Raw genomic sequence first — 14,655 nt, 5'->3', positions numbered from 1 at the left:
GTTTTCGGCTGAACGTGCGCTTCAAAACGGTCATGATGGGTTTCGGGTACCTTCGCCTCCTCCGCGTCCGGTGTCCGTGTGTTGTGTACGTCTCTGCCTTTCTCTCCGACCCCCAGGAGAAGATACCCGCAGAGCTCTTCCTGTCCTGTCGTCTTGAGCCCGTTAGCTCCTGCGTCCACTCTGGCCTGTTACCCTGAGCAACCGTTATTCCCGCTCAGCCCTCCGCCAATCAACATGCAGTTTCACTGCTGACGCACACAAACATCACATCCCCTTTCTTTTCATTTGAGTTAGGGACTAACACAAGAATGACTACCTCTTGTAGTCCTAATGAGCTTCCTTTGCAAAAATTGACCTAAGCAACGCTTACTGCGCGCTTCACTTAACATCAGGATCATAACGCTATAAAAACAAACAATAACTTAACATGGCTAGCCCTCAGCTACTTGCTGACATCAGTATATTTCAACTCCTATGTAATGACTTAAACCCTATCAACAACAACCACCAAAACTTTTCATAACCTATCAGTACAGTTGCAATTACAATGTTTTGTTATTATGATTAGGGCAGCGATCCGCCTACACTCCTCCAAATATTACAAATATTACAGTTCCAAAACCACACTTCTCCGCGGTGTAAAGGAAGCGTCTAAGGCAGCTACAGTCTGGTCATATGTACCCTTTTCTCCATCCATATCTTGTATTCCGTATCCAAATCCGGAGCTCCGAGGTTCAGTGGAAGCGGTGGAGAGAGCTGGGCGTGAGCAAAGCGTCTCGACGCGGCGGCCGTCTCTTCCGTGGCGCAACACAACAGTCCGAAAATTCAAGAGTTCGTTTCCACCCGGCGAGAGAACTAAAATCTGCAGCGTCCTGCTCGCTTCGAGTTCGTCAAGCACTCATCTCCCGTCGCCATAAATTCTGCGCATCTTAATAAAGAGCCGTTCTTCTATTATTCTGACTATTTTATTAACTACACAGATCACGTCCTTACACCATATATTCCCGCCTTCTGCTCTCTCGCGGTGTCGACTCACTGTAACACAGTTTCTAGCAGGAAGTAGCTCCCTGCAGCGTCTCTGCCCTCTGTGAAAACAAGTCGGAACCAAAACCTGAGAGTCTAAAGGGTCCAGACTCATCAGATTCATTCCAACCGCTGTGTCGGAAGGTTCGTGAGATTCCAACAGCGGTTGGAATGAATTTGACGAGTCTGGATTCTGTTTTACACCCCTCTGTGTCTCAGAACCTTCATTCGAAGGGCCTTTAATTAAAGGGGTTCTGTTTTACACCCCTCTGCTCCGACTGTATTCAATGCCCTCCATTTGCTGTCTCCTCTCATTGTGTATTTTCATGGTTTCCTGTTTCTGGGTTCTGGGTCAAGTGCTTTTGTTCTCTGCTGGTCACTGTAGGGGGTGATCGTGACTCTCTCTGGTCCTCAGCCCTCCTTGTTGTCTGGATGCCAGAAAGCAGATAAACTATCAAGCACGTTTCTTCCTTGATCTGTACGTCGCCATATTTATCTTGTTCTCTCACGTTTTCTTCCTCAATGAGAAGTGCCCTTATCCACTTCTCAGGGGTTTTGATAATGCTGAGCTGGATCTTAAGTCCCTGAACAAATGTGTTGCGGAATTAAGCGCCAAAATTCCCATCATTCCCAGGAGTCTGGGGTTTTCAGACGCATCTAAATCCTGCATCATTTCAAATGGTCTGGATCCGAACAGTCTCGACACAGATCAGGCACAGATGCCAACTGCAGAATCATAAACTGCATCAGAGTGCTTCAGTAATTCTGAGAGGCTGGTTACCTGTCTGTCTCTATCTCCACAGAGAAGAGGAGAGTGGTGATGCGTGTGGGACTCCAATTGGATAAAGGGATGAACCCTAATGACACTGGAGTGAGAGAATATCTCTTAAACCAGATAGGTGCTGCCAGCCTTCAGAGCCAGGAATCCCGAAAGGGCTTTTATGTGCTGGAGTGCGACAGAGTCTGCACAGGACTCATGTCTAACCTGGGTTAAGAGAGACCCCACTGAGTGTATTGAGTTGGCTAGTGTACAGTGTGTAGAATTATATATCTATATAATAAAGACAGTTTGAATATTACTGGATCAGTGTACAGTGTGGAGAATTATATATCTGTAATGATCAGGACTGTGTGAATATTACTGGATCAGTGTACAGTGTGGAGAATTATATATCTATAATGATCAGGGCTGTGTGAATATTACTGGATCAGTGTACAGACTGTACTAGTTACACTCAGGGTGATGGATCAGTATTGCTGGCTGGTGCTCCAGTCCAGATCCAGCCCTGCTCTCAGGCAGTCTGTGCTCTTCTTGTCTGTCCAGATGAGGGGGCTGCTGTCCAGGCACACTGGGATGAACAGAATCAGTTTGAAATGGAAGGAGCGGAAGGATGGGCTGGTTTTCCACCCTGAGGAAGACGAAGGTGAGATATGGGACCCCAGTTTCACTAAATCACTGCAGTGTGTCTTTGTGCTGCTGAGTGTGGACTCACCACACTCATTTGATTACTGGCTTGTCCTGCTCTTCCAGTACTGAGTGTGTGTTTGCTCTCTCTGTTCAAGGTAAGGTGTGTGTAGGGTCTTGTTCTCTCAGTACAGTATGTGTAGTGTGTAGCTCCCTCCTTACAGTTGTCAAGGTGTGTGTAGAGTCCAGATCTCTCAATACAAGGTGTGTGTGTAGAGTCCTGTTCTCTCAGTACAAGGTGTGTGTAGAGTCCATATCTCCTAGTACAAGGTGTGTGTCACGATTATAGTCCCCCCTCCTTAAGGGTGGTCCAGCCCTTACACTTTAGACTTAATTCTGTGCACCTGACCCCTTTTCCCAGCCCACCTTAAAAGGTCCCGTTAAGGTTTTAATCTCTGTTCCCGTTCCCTGTCCACCGGTTCCGACCCGGTTCATGGTTTTAATTCCTTGTTTGGATGGGTCACCTGGCTATGGACTTATTCTTGTGTTTTTCGATTCCCTCTATGGATTACTTCTGGATTGTTTGCCTCGGCCACACCTCCCCCGTGCACCAGCGCACTTTGGACACGCCCCCCTGTTTTCAGCCCCGTATCCCTGCATGACCTTTTCCCTGTGTTTCCCACTTCTTCGGATTGTGTCGTCCGCATAGGGTCCGGAAAGAACTGTTCGTTACAGTGTGTGTAGAGTCCAGATCTCTCAGTACAAGGTGTGTGTGTAGAGCCAGATCTCTCAGTACAAGGTGTGTGTGTGTAGAGTCCTGTTCTCTCAGTACAAGGTGTGTGTAGAGTCCTGTTCTCTCAGTACAAGGTGTGTGTAGAGTCCAGATCTCTCAGTACAAGGTGTGTGTAGAGTCCTGTTCTCTCAGTACAAGGTGTGTGTGTGTACAGTCCTGTTCTCTCAGTACAGGGTGTGTGTAGAGTCCAGATCTCTCAGTATAAGGTGTGTGTAGAGTCCAGTTCTCCCAGTATAAGGTGTGTGTACAGTCCTGTTCTCTCAGTACAAGGTGTGTAGAATCTTTCACTTTTTTTTTTACTGGTGAAGTTGCCAAACTGTGTTGTCGTGTGTTGTGTCAACAGGGCAGTGTGACTGCAGGGGAGACAGTGCTCCAGTCTGACTGCAGAGTCTCCTTACTCAGGCTGTCTGGGATTGCTCTGGGATAACTGGGACACTGGTCTTTCATCTAACACTGAGAGAACGCTTTTATTTGGTGATATTTTGATATTTTGTTAGCATGTTTAATATTGTGAGATGTCTTATTTACAAATACTCCTTCATTTGTTCCTGCAATTTCCATCAGCCATAGTCACTTTATTCACCAACTTTTAATTCAGGTGGGGAGCTGCGTCAGCATGCGTAGGCTGCAAGGGAAGAAGTAACAGGTTCATTCCCCGCTATAAAAAAAGAAGAGAGCACAACGTTTCGGCCGTGGAGCCTTCGCTGACTGAACTTATTTAGTCACATTTTACTTCTGCAGTTTAATGTTTGTATGAATAATGCATACAGTTATAATAAAGTCAAATAAAATGTATTTCTAGGAAATCATTTAACACAAGATTCTAGCACAAAAGGCACAAGTCTTTTGTTGCAATATAAAGTGTATTGATACCTGTGGTCAAATAAGAGAAATAATTGTGCAATAAAGGGTTAAATGCAAACAGATTTAGATTAAATCAAAACCCAGAAATCATCTGGAAGGTTACATTTAAAAACTAGACAAGTGCAGGGCTTTCAATAAGATTGTAAACTACAAAAAGCTGAATGCGAGACAGCAGGCTTGTAATTGTCACACACCTCTCCTGTTTCACTTTCATTCTCAGACAAAAGGAAGCTCAGCGTGCAGCACGTCTCTCTGTGATTTCTGTGGGTTACTTCTTCTGTACTGTGGTCCACAGACCTTTGGTCCTGCACCTCTTCACTCTTCATAAGATCCTCTGTAGCTGCCATCTCGCCTGGTGATACCCCCACTCCTCCAGACACTGAAGGCTCTTGCCTGGCCTGTGGCTCGGAGAACACTTCTCCACTGGGCTTGACTGCTGAGCTTTCCCAGAATACACCTGTACTTTGATGCTCCAGCAACCTCTATCCTGTCCCCCCCCCACCCAGGCTTCAGCCTAGTCCAGCTCCACACAAATCCCCTAGTTCCTGTCCTGAGAGAGGCCAGTGAGTCCCCACACAATCACCCACCTGTCCAGATGTCTCTGTACAGCATCTGTTGTTGTTGATGTTGTTTAGTCAGGAACACCTCTCCTTCCCAGACAGCTCTTCTATCCCACTCAGTCACTCAGCGGTGTGAGCCCCTGTCCTAGCTGCTGGTGGCTTTCTCTCTAATAAACACACACAAGAGGACAGGAGACACAGTGAGAGAGAGGAGATCACAGAGAATCCCTCAGAAATAAACACACACAACGGGACAGGAGACACAATGAGAGAGAGGAGATCACAGAGAATCCCTCAGTCAGAAACACACACGACACAGACCAAGTTTTAAACTAATCTGAAACTTTCCGATCTCATTTAAAAAAAAAACAAGACTTTGACCTTTCGATTTGACGTCTGTTGTTGTTTTTGTTGTTCTGTGCTTCATTCCGCACATGCCTTCCTGTAAAACCGAGCGGAGTACAACAGTTTCCTGTAAAACCGAGCTGAGTAAAACCGGTTTCTGTAAAACCGGTTTCTGTAAAACCGTACGAGTAGCTTGCTTGTAATCTGTGCTTAGTTCATGAGCTTGCAAGTTGTTGAACAGCAGCTCCACCAGCATCAAGAAGAATTAAATGGCAGCTTATCAACAGAAAACAGAGTAAAAAAAAAAGTATCTTCTTCTACCCACCTGTGTTGGAATTTGTTCTCCCAGAGATTTTACGGTCAATAGTGTGGTTGATCCAGACAGACGTGTCCAGTCAGAAGCTGACTCGTGAGAATTGGGTGAATTAATGTCCGAATTAACAAACTGAGGGAGGAGGAGGCTGACTCGATGACCTGACACCAGACGTTACGGATTTGAGAGGTATTGTGAGTCTTCAGGAATCACAAGGAGTGTTGGAGCAGCTGGTAAGGTTGTATTCATCCACTGCGATATTTATTGACATGTTCTAATTGAAATCAATCAATCAATCAAGGTTTATTTATTGATCAATGCACGAACAGCATAGCATACAGCGGTATTGTCGGCAGTGAAATGCTTTGGAAGAAGTATTAGGTTTATTCCCTGCTGAAAAGAGAAGAAAGAAAACACAACGTTTCAGCTGTGGAGCCCTTTTCAGGTGTTTTAATTGTGTTATACAGTCGTAATAAAGTGCATCTGACGAAAACATATTCGGAAGTGAATACACTCTCAAAAATTTTTTTTCATAATGGTTACACACATGACTAAAGCCTGGACTGGTTTGTCGCAGATGTAAGTAGAAATTAAAGGTTTTTTTTTTCTAATGCAGTGTTGCCGTGAGTAATGACCAAAAAAACCAACAACTTCAGGCTAAAATTCACTGATGTGACTGTGAAGGTAGAGATTTGAAATAAAAAAAGTTATTACAAGGGGTTATTGAAAATACTGCCTAGGAATGAAGAATGAACAAGTCTGAATTGATTTCTACATATACAGGGCCTTTCAAAAGTATTCAGACCCTTGACCAATTCTCGCATTTGACTGAATTACAAGTCCTACATTGAAATTGAGTTCTCTGTCATATTTATATTTCTAAGCACTGAAATGCAAAATGTATTATTTTAATGTGACACTGTTTTATGTTAGGAAATATTTAAAGAAAAATAAAAAAACTGAAGTCAGTTTGTATAAATATTCAATCCCCACATTTTATTATTTTATAGAGCCACCTTTTACAATAACCAGGACAGAAACAGGTAATATAAGATACAATATCACTGATTGATACTATGTGTTACCCTACTCTGAGCTGTCAGTGTGTGATTGATACTGTGTGTTACCCTGCTCTGATCTGTCAGTGTGTGATTGATACTGTGTGTTACCCTGCTCTGAGCTATCAGTGTTTGATCAGTACTGTGTGTTACACTGCTCTGAACTGTCAGTGTGTGACTGATACTGTGTTTTACCCTGCTCTGATCTGTCAGTGTATGATTGATACTGTGTGTTACCCTGCCCTGATCTGTCAGTGTGTGATTGATACTGTGTTACACTGCTCTGAGCTGTCAGTGTGTGATTGATATTGTGTGTTACACTGCTCTGATTTGTCAGTGTGCGATTGATACTGTTACCTTGCCCTGATCTGTCAGTGTGTGATTGATACAGTGTGTTACCCTGCTCTGAGCTATCAGTGTTTGATCAGTACTGTGAGTTACACTGCTCTGAGCTGTCAGTGTGTGACTGATACTGTGTTTAACCCTGCTCTGATCTGTCAGTGTATGATTGATACTGTGTGTTACCCTGCTCTGAACTGTCAGTGTGTGATTGATACTGTGTGTTACCCTGCTCTGAGCTATCAGTGTTTGATCAGTACTGTGTGTTACACTGCTCTGAGCTGTCAGTGTGTGACTGATACTGTGTTACACTGCTCTGAGCTGTCAGTGTGTGACTGATACTGTGTGTTACCCTGCTCTGAGCTGTCAGTGTGTGACTGATACTGTGTTTTACCCTGCTCTGATCTGTCAGTGTATGATTGATACTGTGTGCTACCCTGCTCTGATCTGTCAGTGTGTTCATTGATATTGTGTGTTACACTGCTCTGATCTGTCAGTGTGTGATTGATACTGTTACCCTGCCCTGATCTGTCAGTGTGTGATTGATACAGTGTGTTACCCTGCTCTGAGCTATCAGTGTTTGATCAGTACTCTGTGTTACCCTGCTCTGAGCTGTCAGTGTGTGATTGATACTGTGCGTTACCCTGTTCTGATCTGTCAGTGTGTGATTGCTACTGTGTGTTACCCTGCTCTGAGCTGTCAGTGTGTGATTAATACTGTTATACTGATCTGATCTGTCAGTATGTGATCAGTACTGTGTGTTACACTGCTCTCATCTGTCAGTGTGTGTATTTATTTATGCAATCATGCTTGAATTGGTCCTTGTTCCTGTTTTTTCTTTGTCTAAACAGGATTTTTGTGACTTGGAACAGTAGCAGTCATGGGCAATTCTGATTCTCAGAGCCTGTGGGAGAGAAGGTACTATTACGATTTAAACTCAAATGCATCTCAGGTCCAGGACAGCCGGTCCGGCCATTCAAGTCCTGTGCTGTCTTTGGCTCTGGAGTGGCTCTGATCGCGACTCGGTCTCTCTCTCCTCTGCTCCAGCACGTCTTTAGACCCCCTGATTCCTGAGCCTGAGCAGGAGGAGGTAGAGAGCCCCCTGCTGTCTGAGCCTCAGTGCTCCAGCTCCTTGGGCAGTTCCTCCATGCCTGAAATTATCCAGTGTGACCACGAGTTCACGAGAGAGGAGGTGAGTTGTGGTTTTGTTTTCTGCTGGGTGACACAGAGGCTGGCTTATAGAACGCTGGGTCTCTTCTTCATGACGCCACCAGCCTGCCAACCAGGCTACAGGGGGCATTTTGAAACCCAGATGCTCTTGCGCCACCCTGCTGGGGAAACCTGGTGTTGCAGGTGCACAGTGTACACCGTGGGATGGGTGGACATTAACTGACCTGTGATCCTCATGCAGTGGCAAGCACGCTTACCAGGGTAATATCAGAGAGAAGCGCCCTTCCAGTGAGCATCAGCACTCTGCTCCACACTCCCACTACCCTCTGTGTAAAGTTAAATGCCTCCTGGTCTCAGTTTTAAATGTGTTCCACCTCCAGGGCCCTGGCAGGCCCATTCAGCTGGTTGAGGTCAGGCCTGACGGCTCCCTCCTGTTCCAAGAGAACGTGCTTCAGCAGTGCTTCCTGTGCTCAGATGTGAGGGAGACTCAGGTCTGCGTGGTGTCTATTGTCGGGGAGAGGAGGAAGGGCAAGTCCTTCCTCCTCAACTACCTCCTGCGCAAACTGTCTAACATGGTGAGAGCACCCCACCCCCTCCACTCTCTGTGTAAAGCAGTGTCTTATGGCCCTGACACCCCACCCCCACCACTCTCTGTGTAAAGCAGGGTCTTATGGCCCTGGTTGTGAAAGCTCCTTTTCTTGTGAACTCAGGACGAGTGGGACAGGATGAGTGACAGTGAGCCTCTGCGAGGGTTCGAGTGGCAGTCTGGAACTGAGACCATGACGAAGGGTGTGTTCATCTGGAGCCAGCCTCTGTTCCTGGAGACGCAGAAGGGCAAGGCAAGCACCGTCCGAGCTGGGAATTTGTCTGTTGTAGGGGGTACGACTCGATGGCTCAGACAGGTGCTGGTCCAACTCAGTCATTCACAGACCCTGCAGGCATCTTGAACAGGCAGGAACAAGAGCTCTTCTGCCCCTCACCAGCCCCTGGGACCCCCTTGTCCACACTCGGGGCATCTGTGTGACAAACCGGAAACCGATCTCTGCTCAGGAGTGGGAAGATTTAGGTCATTGAACCATTGGCTGGGCAGCTTGCTCCACACTACCCCCACCCTTTTTGTAAAGCTCTTCCAGCTGTGTCTTGGTACTGGAGGGGAGGGGGGGGGGGACAGATGACCACTGCAGCTCTGCTCTGAACACTCTGTCTCTGTCCCCTCTGTCCAGTTGGCTGTCTTCCTGGTGGACACTGAGGGCTCTGTGGATCTGTCGCGGGAGATGGAGCTGAGCGTGAAGCTGTGTGCCCTGAGCGTCTTTCTCAGCTCGCACGTGGTGAGAATTGTGGGGCCTTGTCCCACCTTCCGGGGTGACTGTGAGCCCCTTACTGCGTCCCAGAGAGCTCACGTGTCCCCCCCTGTCCTCTCTCCCAGATCTTCAACGTTCCCTCTGATGTGACAACAACAGACCTGGACTACCTGGAGGTACAGCGCTCGGCCGCGGTCTTATCCCCCGATGTGCCGCGCAGCACCTGCGCAAGGGAGCTGTGGTGCAGCTGGGGGCTGAAACCGGGAGACTCTCGGTATCACAGGTCCTTCAGCTGGGACTGTGGACCGGGGTGTGAGTTCGCCCCCTGCTGGTGACATGTGGCATCAGCGCAGCACTGCATGACTCGAGGTGCTGTTGTGTGTGACGCTCTGTGCTGCCTGGTTTCCCTCACACAGCTATATGAGTAGGCCAGTCCCATCTTTCCCAATAATGAAAATGTTAATGATAATATTGCTTTATTAGCCCCTATACAGTTTCTTGCATTAGGAATTCACCTTTTTGCATACTCCAGCTAGCTCTCTATCAGACACAGACAGGGAGAGATGCTGGGGGTCAGAGCACAGGGTCAGCCATTGTGCAGCACCGCTGGAAGAGCTGGGGTTAAGGGCCTTGCTCAGGGGCCCAACGGAGTAGGATTTCTCTGTTGGCTGCAGCATTTGAACCGGCAACCTCCCAGTCACAGGCGCAGATCCTTAGCCACAGAGCCACCACTCTGCCCAATGCAGGGTCTGCAGTACATTACAGTATGTGTTTGTATTTGTATTTGTTTTATATGTGCATCCATCTTTGTTTTTAAGGGTGTCTTTGTCTCTATCAGACTGTCTGACAGGTTCAAATTGTGTCTCAGGATTATTGCCATGAGTGGTAAATTACACTGTTGCCAAAACAGAGATAATTAACTCTGCAATTACAGACAGTTTTAAGAGAGAGAACAGATGGCTGTCTCTCTCTGTCTCTGCCTGCCTCTGACACATGGATGGCCTGTGTTTACTCTGTTTGCAGCTGCTGCATCTTGTGGTACAAAAGGGGGGAGCCGCCTTTGACCTGCAGCATTTTCAGGTACGAACTTTACTCTTCAGTGAACACAAAAAAGATCAGATCTGTTTTATCACCTGCAAACCAGGTGATGTCTCTCTTACTTGGACATGTAAAAAAAACATGTTATAATAAACTTTATTTTATGTAAAGGAACAAGAAATAGGTTAATTCCAGGCTGAAAAGAGAAGAAACGTTTCTGTTTTCTCTCTTCTCTTTTCAGCAGGGAATAAACCTGTTACTTGTTCCTTTGCAGCCTACACATGCTGACGAAGCTCCCCCACCTTAACTACTTTATTTTATGTAGCATGTTTTAAAAGTATCATCTCAAAGTTCTTATCTTTAGAAAACAATTATAAGCAAATGCCAAAGTATATAAAATAACAAAAATATGTAAGACAGGTGGTTCGAGGTGCAGCAGTAGTCACTAATTAAGTAAAAGTAAGTAATTGGTTCAATAAAAGCCTTTCAGAACAGAAAGGTTTTGATTCTAGATTGGAAAGAGCTCAGGGAGTGTGATTCTCTGATGTACTTGGGGATACATTTCCAGAGCTCTGGGACAGAGCAGGAGAGGCCTTGTCACCCATGGAGTGTAGACATGCTTGGGAGACAGTTAGGAGAGCAAAGTTAGAAGAGCGAAGGTTGTGAGGTGGGGAGTAGGGCGATAATAGTTCAGACAGGTACTGAGGTGCCAAGCCATGCAGAGCCTTATAGGTGAGCAGGAGGATTTTGAAGTTGATGTGAAACCTGACAGGAAGCCAGTGCAGGGACTCCAGGATAGGAGTAATGTGATCACTTGCACCTGATCAGGAAGTCAAGCTAGGGTCACTCCTAAATTCCTCAATTTTGATTGAAATTCCACCACAGTGCTGTCCACAGATAGGGCTACTACACTGGCTTTACCATAGTAGTACACAGGTGCTGAGCAGCATGACTTCAGTCTTGTTGTAGTTTAAGCTAAGGAAATTTAAAGTCATCCAGGCTTTTATATTAGAGATGCAGTCAGTGCAGAGACAGCCACTTCAGTGTCAGGCTTAGTACAGATATAGCTTTAAGCATCATCAGCGTAGACATGATAGATCAGAACATGTGATCTTAATAATTGACCACGTAGATACAGGTCAATTCTGAATAGTAGAGACCCCAGCATCAGATAAGACCTGAACCATTTGGGAGCAGTGTGAGAAACTGCAAACACAGGCTCAACACGAGAGAGTAAGATCTCATGGTTAACAGTGACGAAAGCAGAACTGAACTCTAGAAGTATAAAGACAGGAAGAGAAACAGAGTCTGAAGCCAAAAACAGATTGTTAGGGACTTTGACCAGGGCGGTTTCTGTGCTGTCTGATTGTCTTATAAGGGTTTGAAGAGGTTATTATGTTGAGGACAACAGGGCAGGGAGAGGAGAGACAGGATTGAAATAAAACACAAGAAATGGAGGGTATGTAGCAGACTCGTAGGCAGACTCATAGGCAGCTGGTGGATTTCATGAGCAATACCAGTTTACTAAGGCATGCAGTGTCCACTTGGAAGAAAGCAGATTTGCAGGCATCATAACAGCAGTCAGAATTCACTCAGAGTATGACTAAGCTAATCAATCTCTTGGGACAAGAAGGATTTCAATCATTCTCAAGCACGTGTTATTACTTGAGCTGCGCCATAGGACGGTGACAGAGGCTCTTCCATAGAGCTAGATAAGATTTCATGACTTTTTAAGGTGAGCTAATATGAGATCTTTCTCAATCTCTAATAAAGGGATTTGAGTTCCTGGTGCGGGACTGGACACAAACTCAGGAATTTGGACAATCTGGAGGATCCCAACACCTGGAGAGAATCATCCAGGTAGGAGAAGTACTGTGGACCTTATATATATATAGCCCTGACCTGTACTGAGAAAGAAAGTTAGGTACTGATTCTCTAGACTGATCAGGAGCTGCAACAGTGCCACCTACAGGCCACTACAGGCCACAGACTAAAGAGACTCCGTTCCTCCAGCCTGTCAGTGTGGGACACTCCCTTCAGACTGAAGAGACTCAGTTCCTCCAGCCTGTCGGTGTGGGACACTCCCTTCAGACAAAAGAGACTCAGTTCCTCCAGCCTGTCAGTGTGGGACACTCCCTTCAGACGAAAGAGACTCAGTTACTCCTGCCTGTCAGTGTGGGACACTCCACTCAGACTAAAGAGACTCAGTTCCTTCAGGCTGAGAGCTGTATTGTTTCAGACACAGAGGGCTGGCATCCTACCCCTTTCCTGAGTCGACATGTCTGTCTGTGCTTTCAGCGCCTGGAGAAGTCCGGGACAAACAAGCAGGCTCTGAGGATCCTCAAGGAGAAGAGGCCACGATGTCACCTTATGCCCTTACCTGGGAACAAACTGCTTTGGAGCCAACAAGGAACCATGCGAGGTAAAAACCAGACAGCTCCATTCCCAGAGCAGTGTCACTGAGGAGCCACAGGGAGGCGGTGTTGAGCTGTGAAAAATAGATCCCCTATTAGTCCAATCTAAGTTCAAGACTATAGAGCTTCAAGATCTTCAGTTGACTCATCTGTTTCCTTGTTGTGTGTTTCTAAGAAATGGATGAACAGTTTCAGCACTGCCTGAAAGAGTTCATCAACCACATTGGCCAGGTCCTGCAGAGGACACAGTCAACCGTGACAGGAAAGACACTGGCAGGGAAATTCAAGGTAAGACATTATTCACTGAACCAATCAACATCCATCACTACACCACTAGGGTACAACACCTCAAAGAGCAGCATAGAAACCAGTACAGTGCAGTAAAGCCCAGTGAGATCATGGTAGAAACACAGTACAGTGCAGTAAACTACAAGTCATTCAGTGTGTACAGGGTGATGTCAGCCATCAGCTGTTCTAATGTGATTTCTGTCAGTTGTTGAGAATGAATTGTCACAGAAAGAGTTAAGCCCAGTGAAGCCTCACTTACCTTATTATTTTCTCTGTAGGAGATGGCACATGTGATTCTGAAAAGCAACTACAGAATTTCCTCTCCTGCAGAGGTGAGTCTCTCTCTTTCCTGCTGACCCAGAAAATCTTTTAATCCTTTCTCTGTTGCCGTCTTCAGTTCATTCAGAATAAGGAGACACAGTTCCTCCAGCCTGTCAGCATAGGACACTCCCCTCAGACTAAAGAGACTCAGTTCCTCCAGCCTGTCAGTGTTGGACACTCCCTTCAGACTAAAGAGACTCAGTTCCTCCAGCCTGTCAGTGTGGGACACTCCCTTCAGACTGAAGAGACTCAGTTCCTTCAGCCTGTCAGTGTGAGACACTCCCTTCAGACTAAAGAGACTCAGTTCCTTCAGCCTGTCAGTGTGGGACAGTCCCTTCAGACTCAAGAGTTCCTTCAGCCTGTCAGGGTAGATTACTCCTTGAAACATGTTTCTGGGCGTCTATGATTCCAGAATATTTTAATATCAATATCAGTTCTATCTCTAACCCCTTTGCTTCCTCCCCCAGCTCATCCATACCCTCAACATGCTCACTATCCAGCAGCTGAAGCAGGAGTTCACCATCTTTCTGAATGAGCAGGTAAGAGCGTGTGTGTGAGACAAAGGATGTAAGTATTAGGGTGTGAGAGTGTGTGTACATATGTGTGTGTTTGAGCGCCTGACCTCACACAGGGGATGAGGAGGACTGTGGTACAGAAGGAGGAAGATCTGCTGGCCTGTGTGCAGGGTGAAGTCAGTCCACAGGATTCCCAGGAGCTCTCTCAGGAGCTCTGAGCGAGAGAAGTTCCTGAAGGAATACAATCTCCTCATCATCAAGAGGGCGAAGGAGGACTTCACCAACTTTCTGAATGAGTGTGTGTGTGTGAGAAACTGGGAGGGTGTGAGAGTGTTTCTCAGTGACAGTGTGTGTGTAATCTACTGGGCTACACTGGGGTGTCTTCTGTTTGTGTCTGGGGTATCTTGAGGTGGGCTCCTGCTGGTTTCTGGGGTATCTTGAGGTGGGCTCCTGCTTGTGTCTGGGGTATCTTGAGGTGGGCTCCTACTTGTGTCTGGGGTATCTTGAGGTGGGCTCCTGCTTGTGTCTGGGGTATCTTGAGGTGGGCTCCTGCTTGTTTCTGGGGAGCCCTGAGCAGTTTTGGGGGCGATGCCCTCTGCTCTAAAGTGACCCTGTGCTCTGTTTCCTCAGAGATCGATCATGCACAACAGCACACTGGGGATGAGGAAGACTGTGGTACAGAAGGAGGAAGATCTGCTGGCCCGTGTGCAGGGTGAAGTCAGTCCACAGGATTTCCAGGAGCTCTCACAGTTCTTGAGCTCTGAGCGAGAGAAGTTCATCATCAAGAAGGAATTCAACGACTTTCTGAATGAGCAGGTGAGTGTGTGTGTGTGAGAGAAACTGGGAGGGTGAAAGTGTGTGTGTGTTTGTGTGAGAAATGGGAAGGGTGTGAGAGAATGTGGGAGAGA

General features: G+C 46.6%; 2 protein-coding genes across 33 annotated transcripts in view; one reads left to right on the top strand and one right to left on the bottom strand.

The window, feature by feature from the left end:
* LOC148662626 (uncharacterized) overlaps nucleotides 1-14,655 on the bottom strand; it is a 783,119-nt gene that overhangs the window by 673,561 nt on the left and 94,903 nt on the right. The gene's annotated exons all lie outside the window — the stretch shown is intronic.
* Nucleotides 1-14,655, top strand: part of LOC148662628 (uncharacterized) — a 224,638-nt gene that overhangs the window by 151,686 nt on the left and 58,297 nt on the right. For 21 of the 22 annotated variants that reach the window (XM_088632156.1, XM_088632160.1, XM_088632157.1 and 18 more), the window contains one exon: nucleotides 14,378-14,563. The exons of the other annotated variant lie outside the window; for it this stretch is intronic. In XM_088632156.1, coding sequence (XP_088488282.1) covers nucleotides 14,378-14,563 — 186 coding nt within the window. The remainder of the gene's footprint in view (nucleotides 1-14,377; nucleotides 14,564-14,655) is intronic. 22 annotated transcript variants of the gene reach the window in all.

Source organism: Lepisosteus platostomus, chromosome 5, assembly GCF_059453375.1.
Source record: "Lepisosteus platostomus isolate fLepPlt1 chromosome 5, fLepPlt1.hap1, whole genome shotgun sequence".
NCBI lineage: Eukaryota > Metazoa > Chordata > Actinopteri > Semionotiformes > Lepisosteidae > Lepisosteus > Lepisosteus platostomus.
The sequence above is the reverse complement of the archived record's forward strand: the minus strand, read 5'-3'. Positions and strand labels throughout refer to the sequence as shown.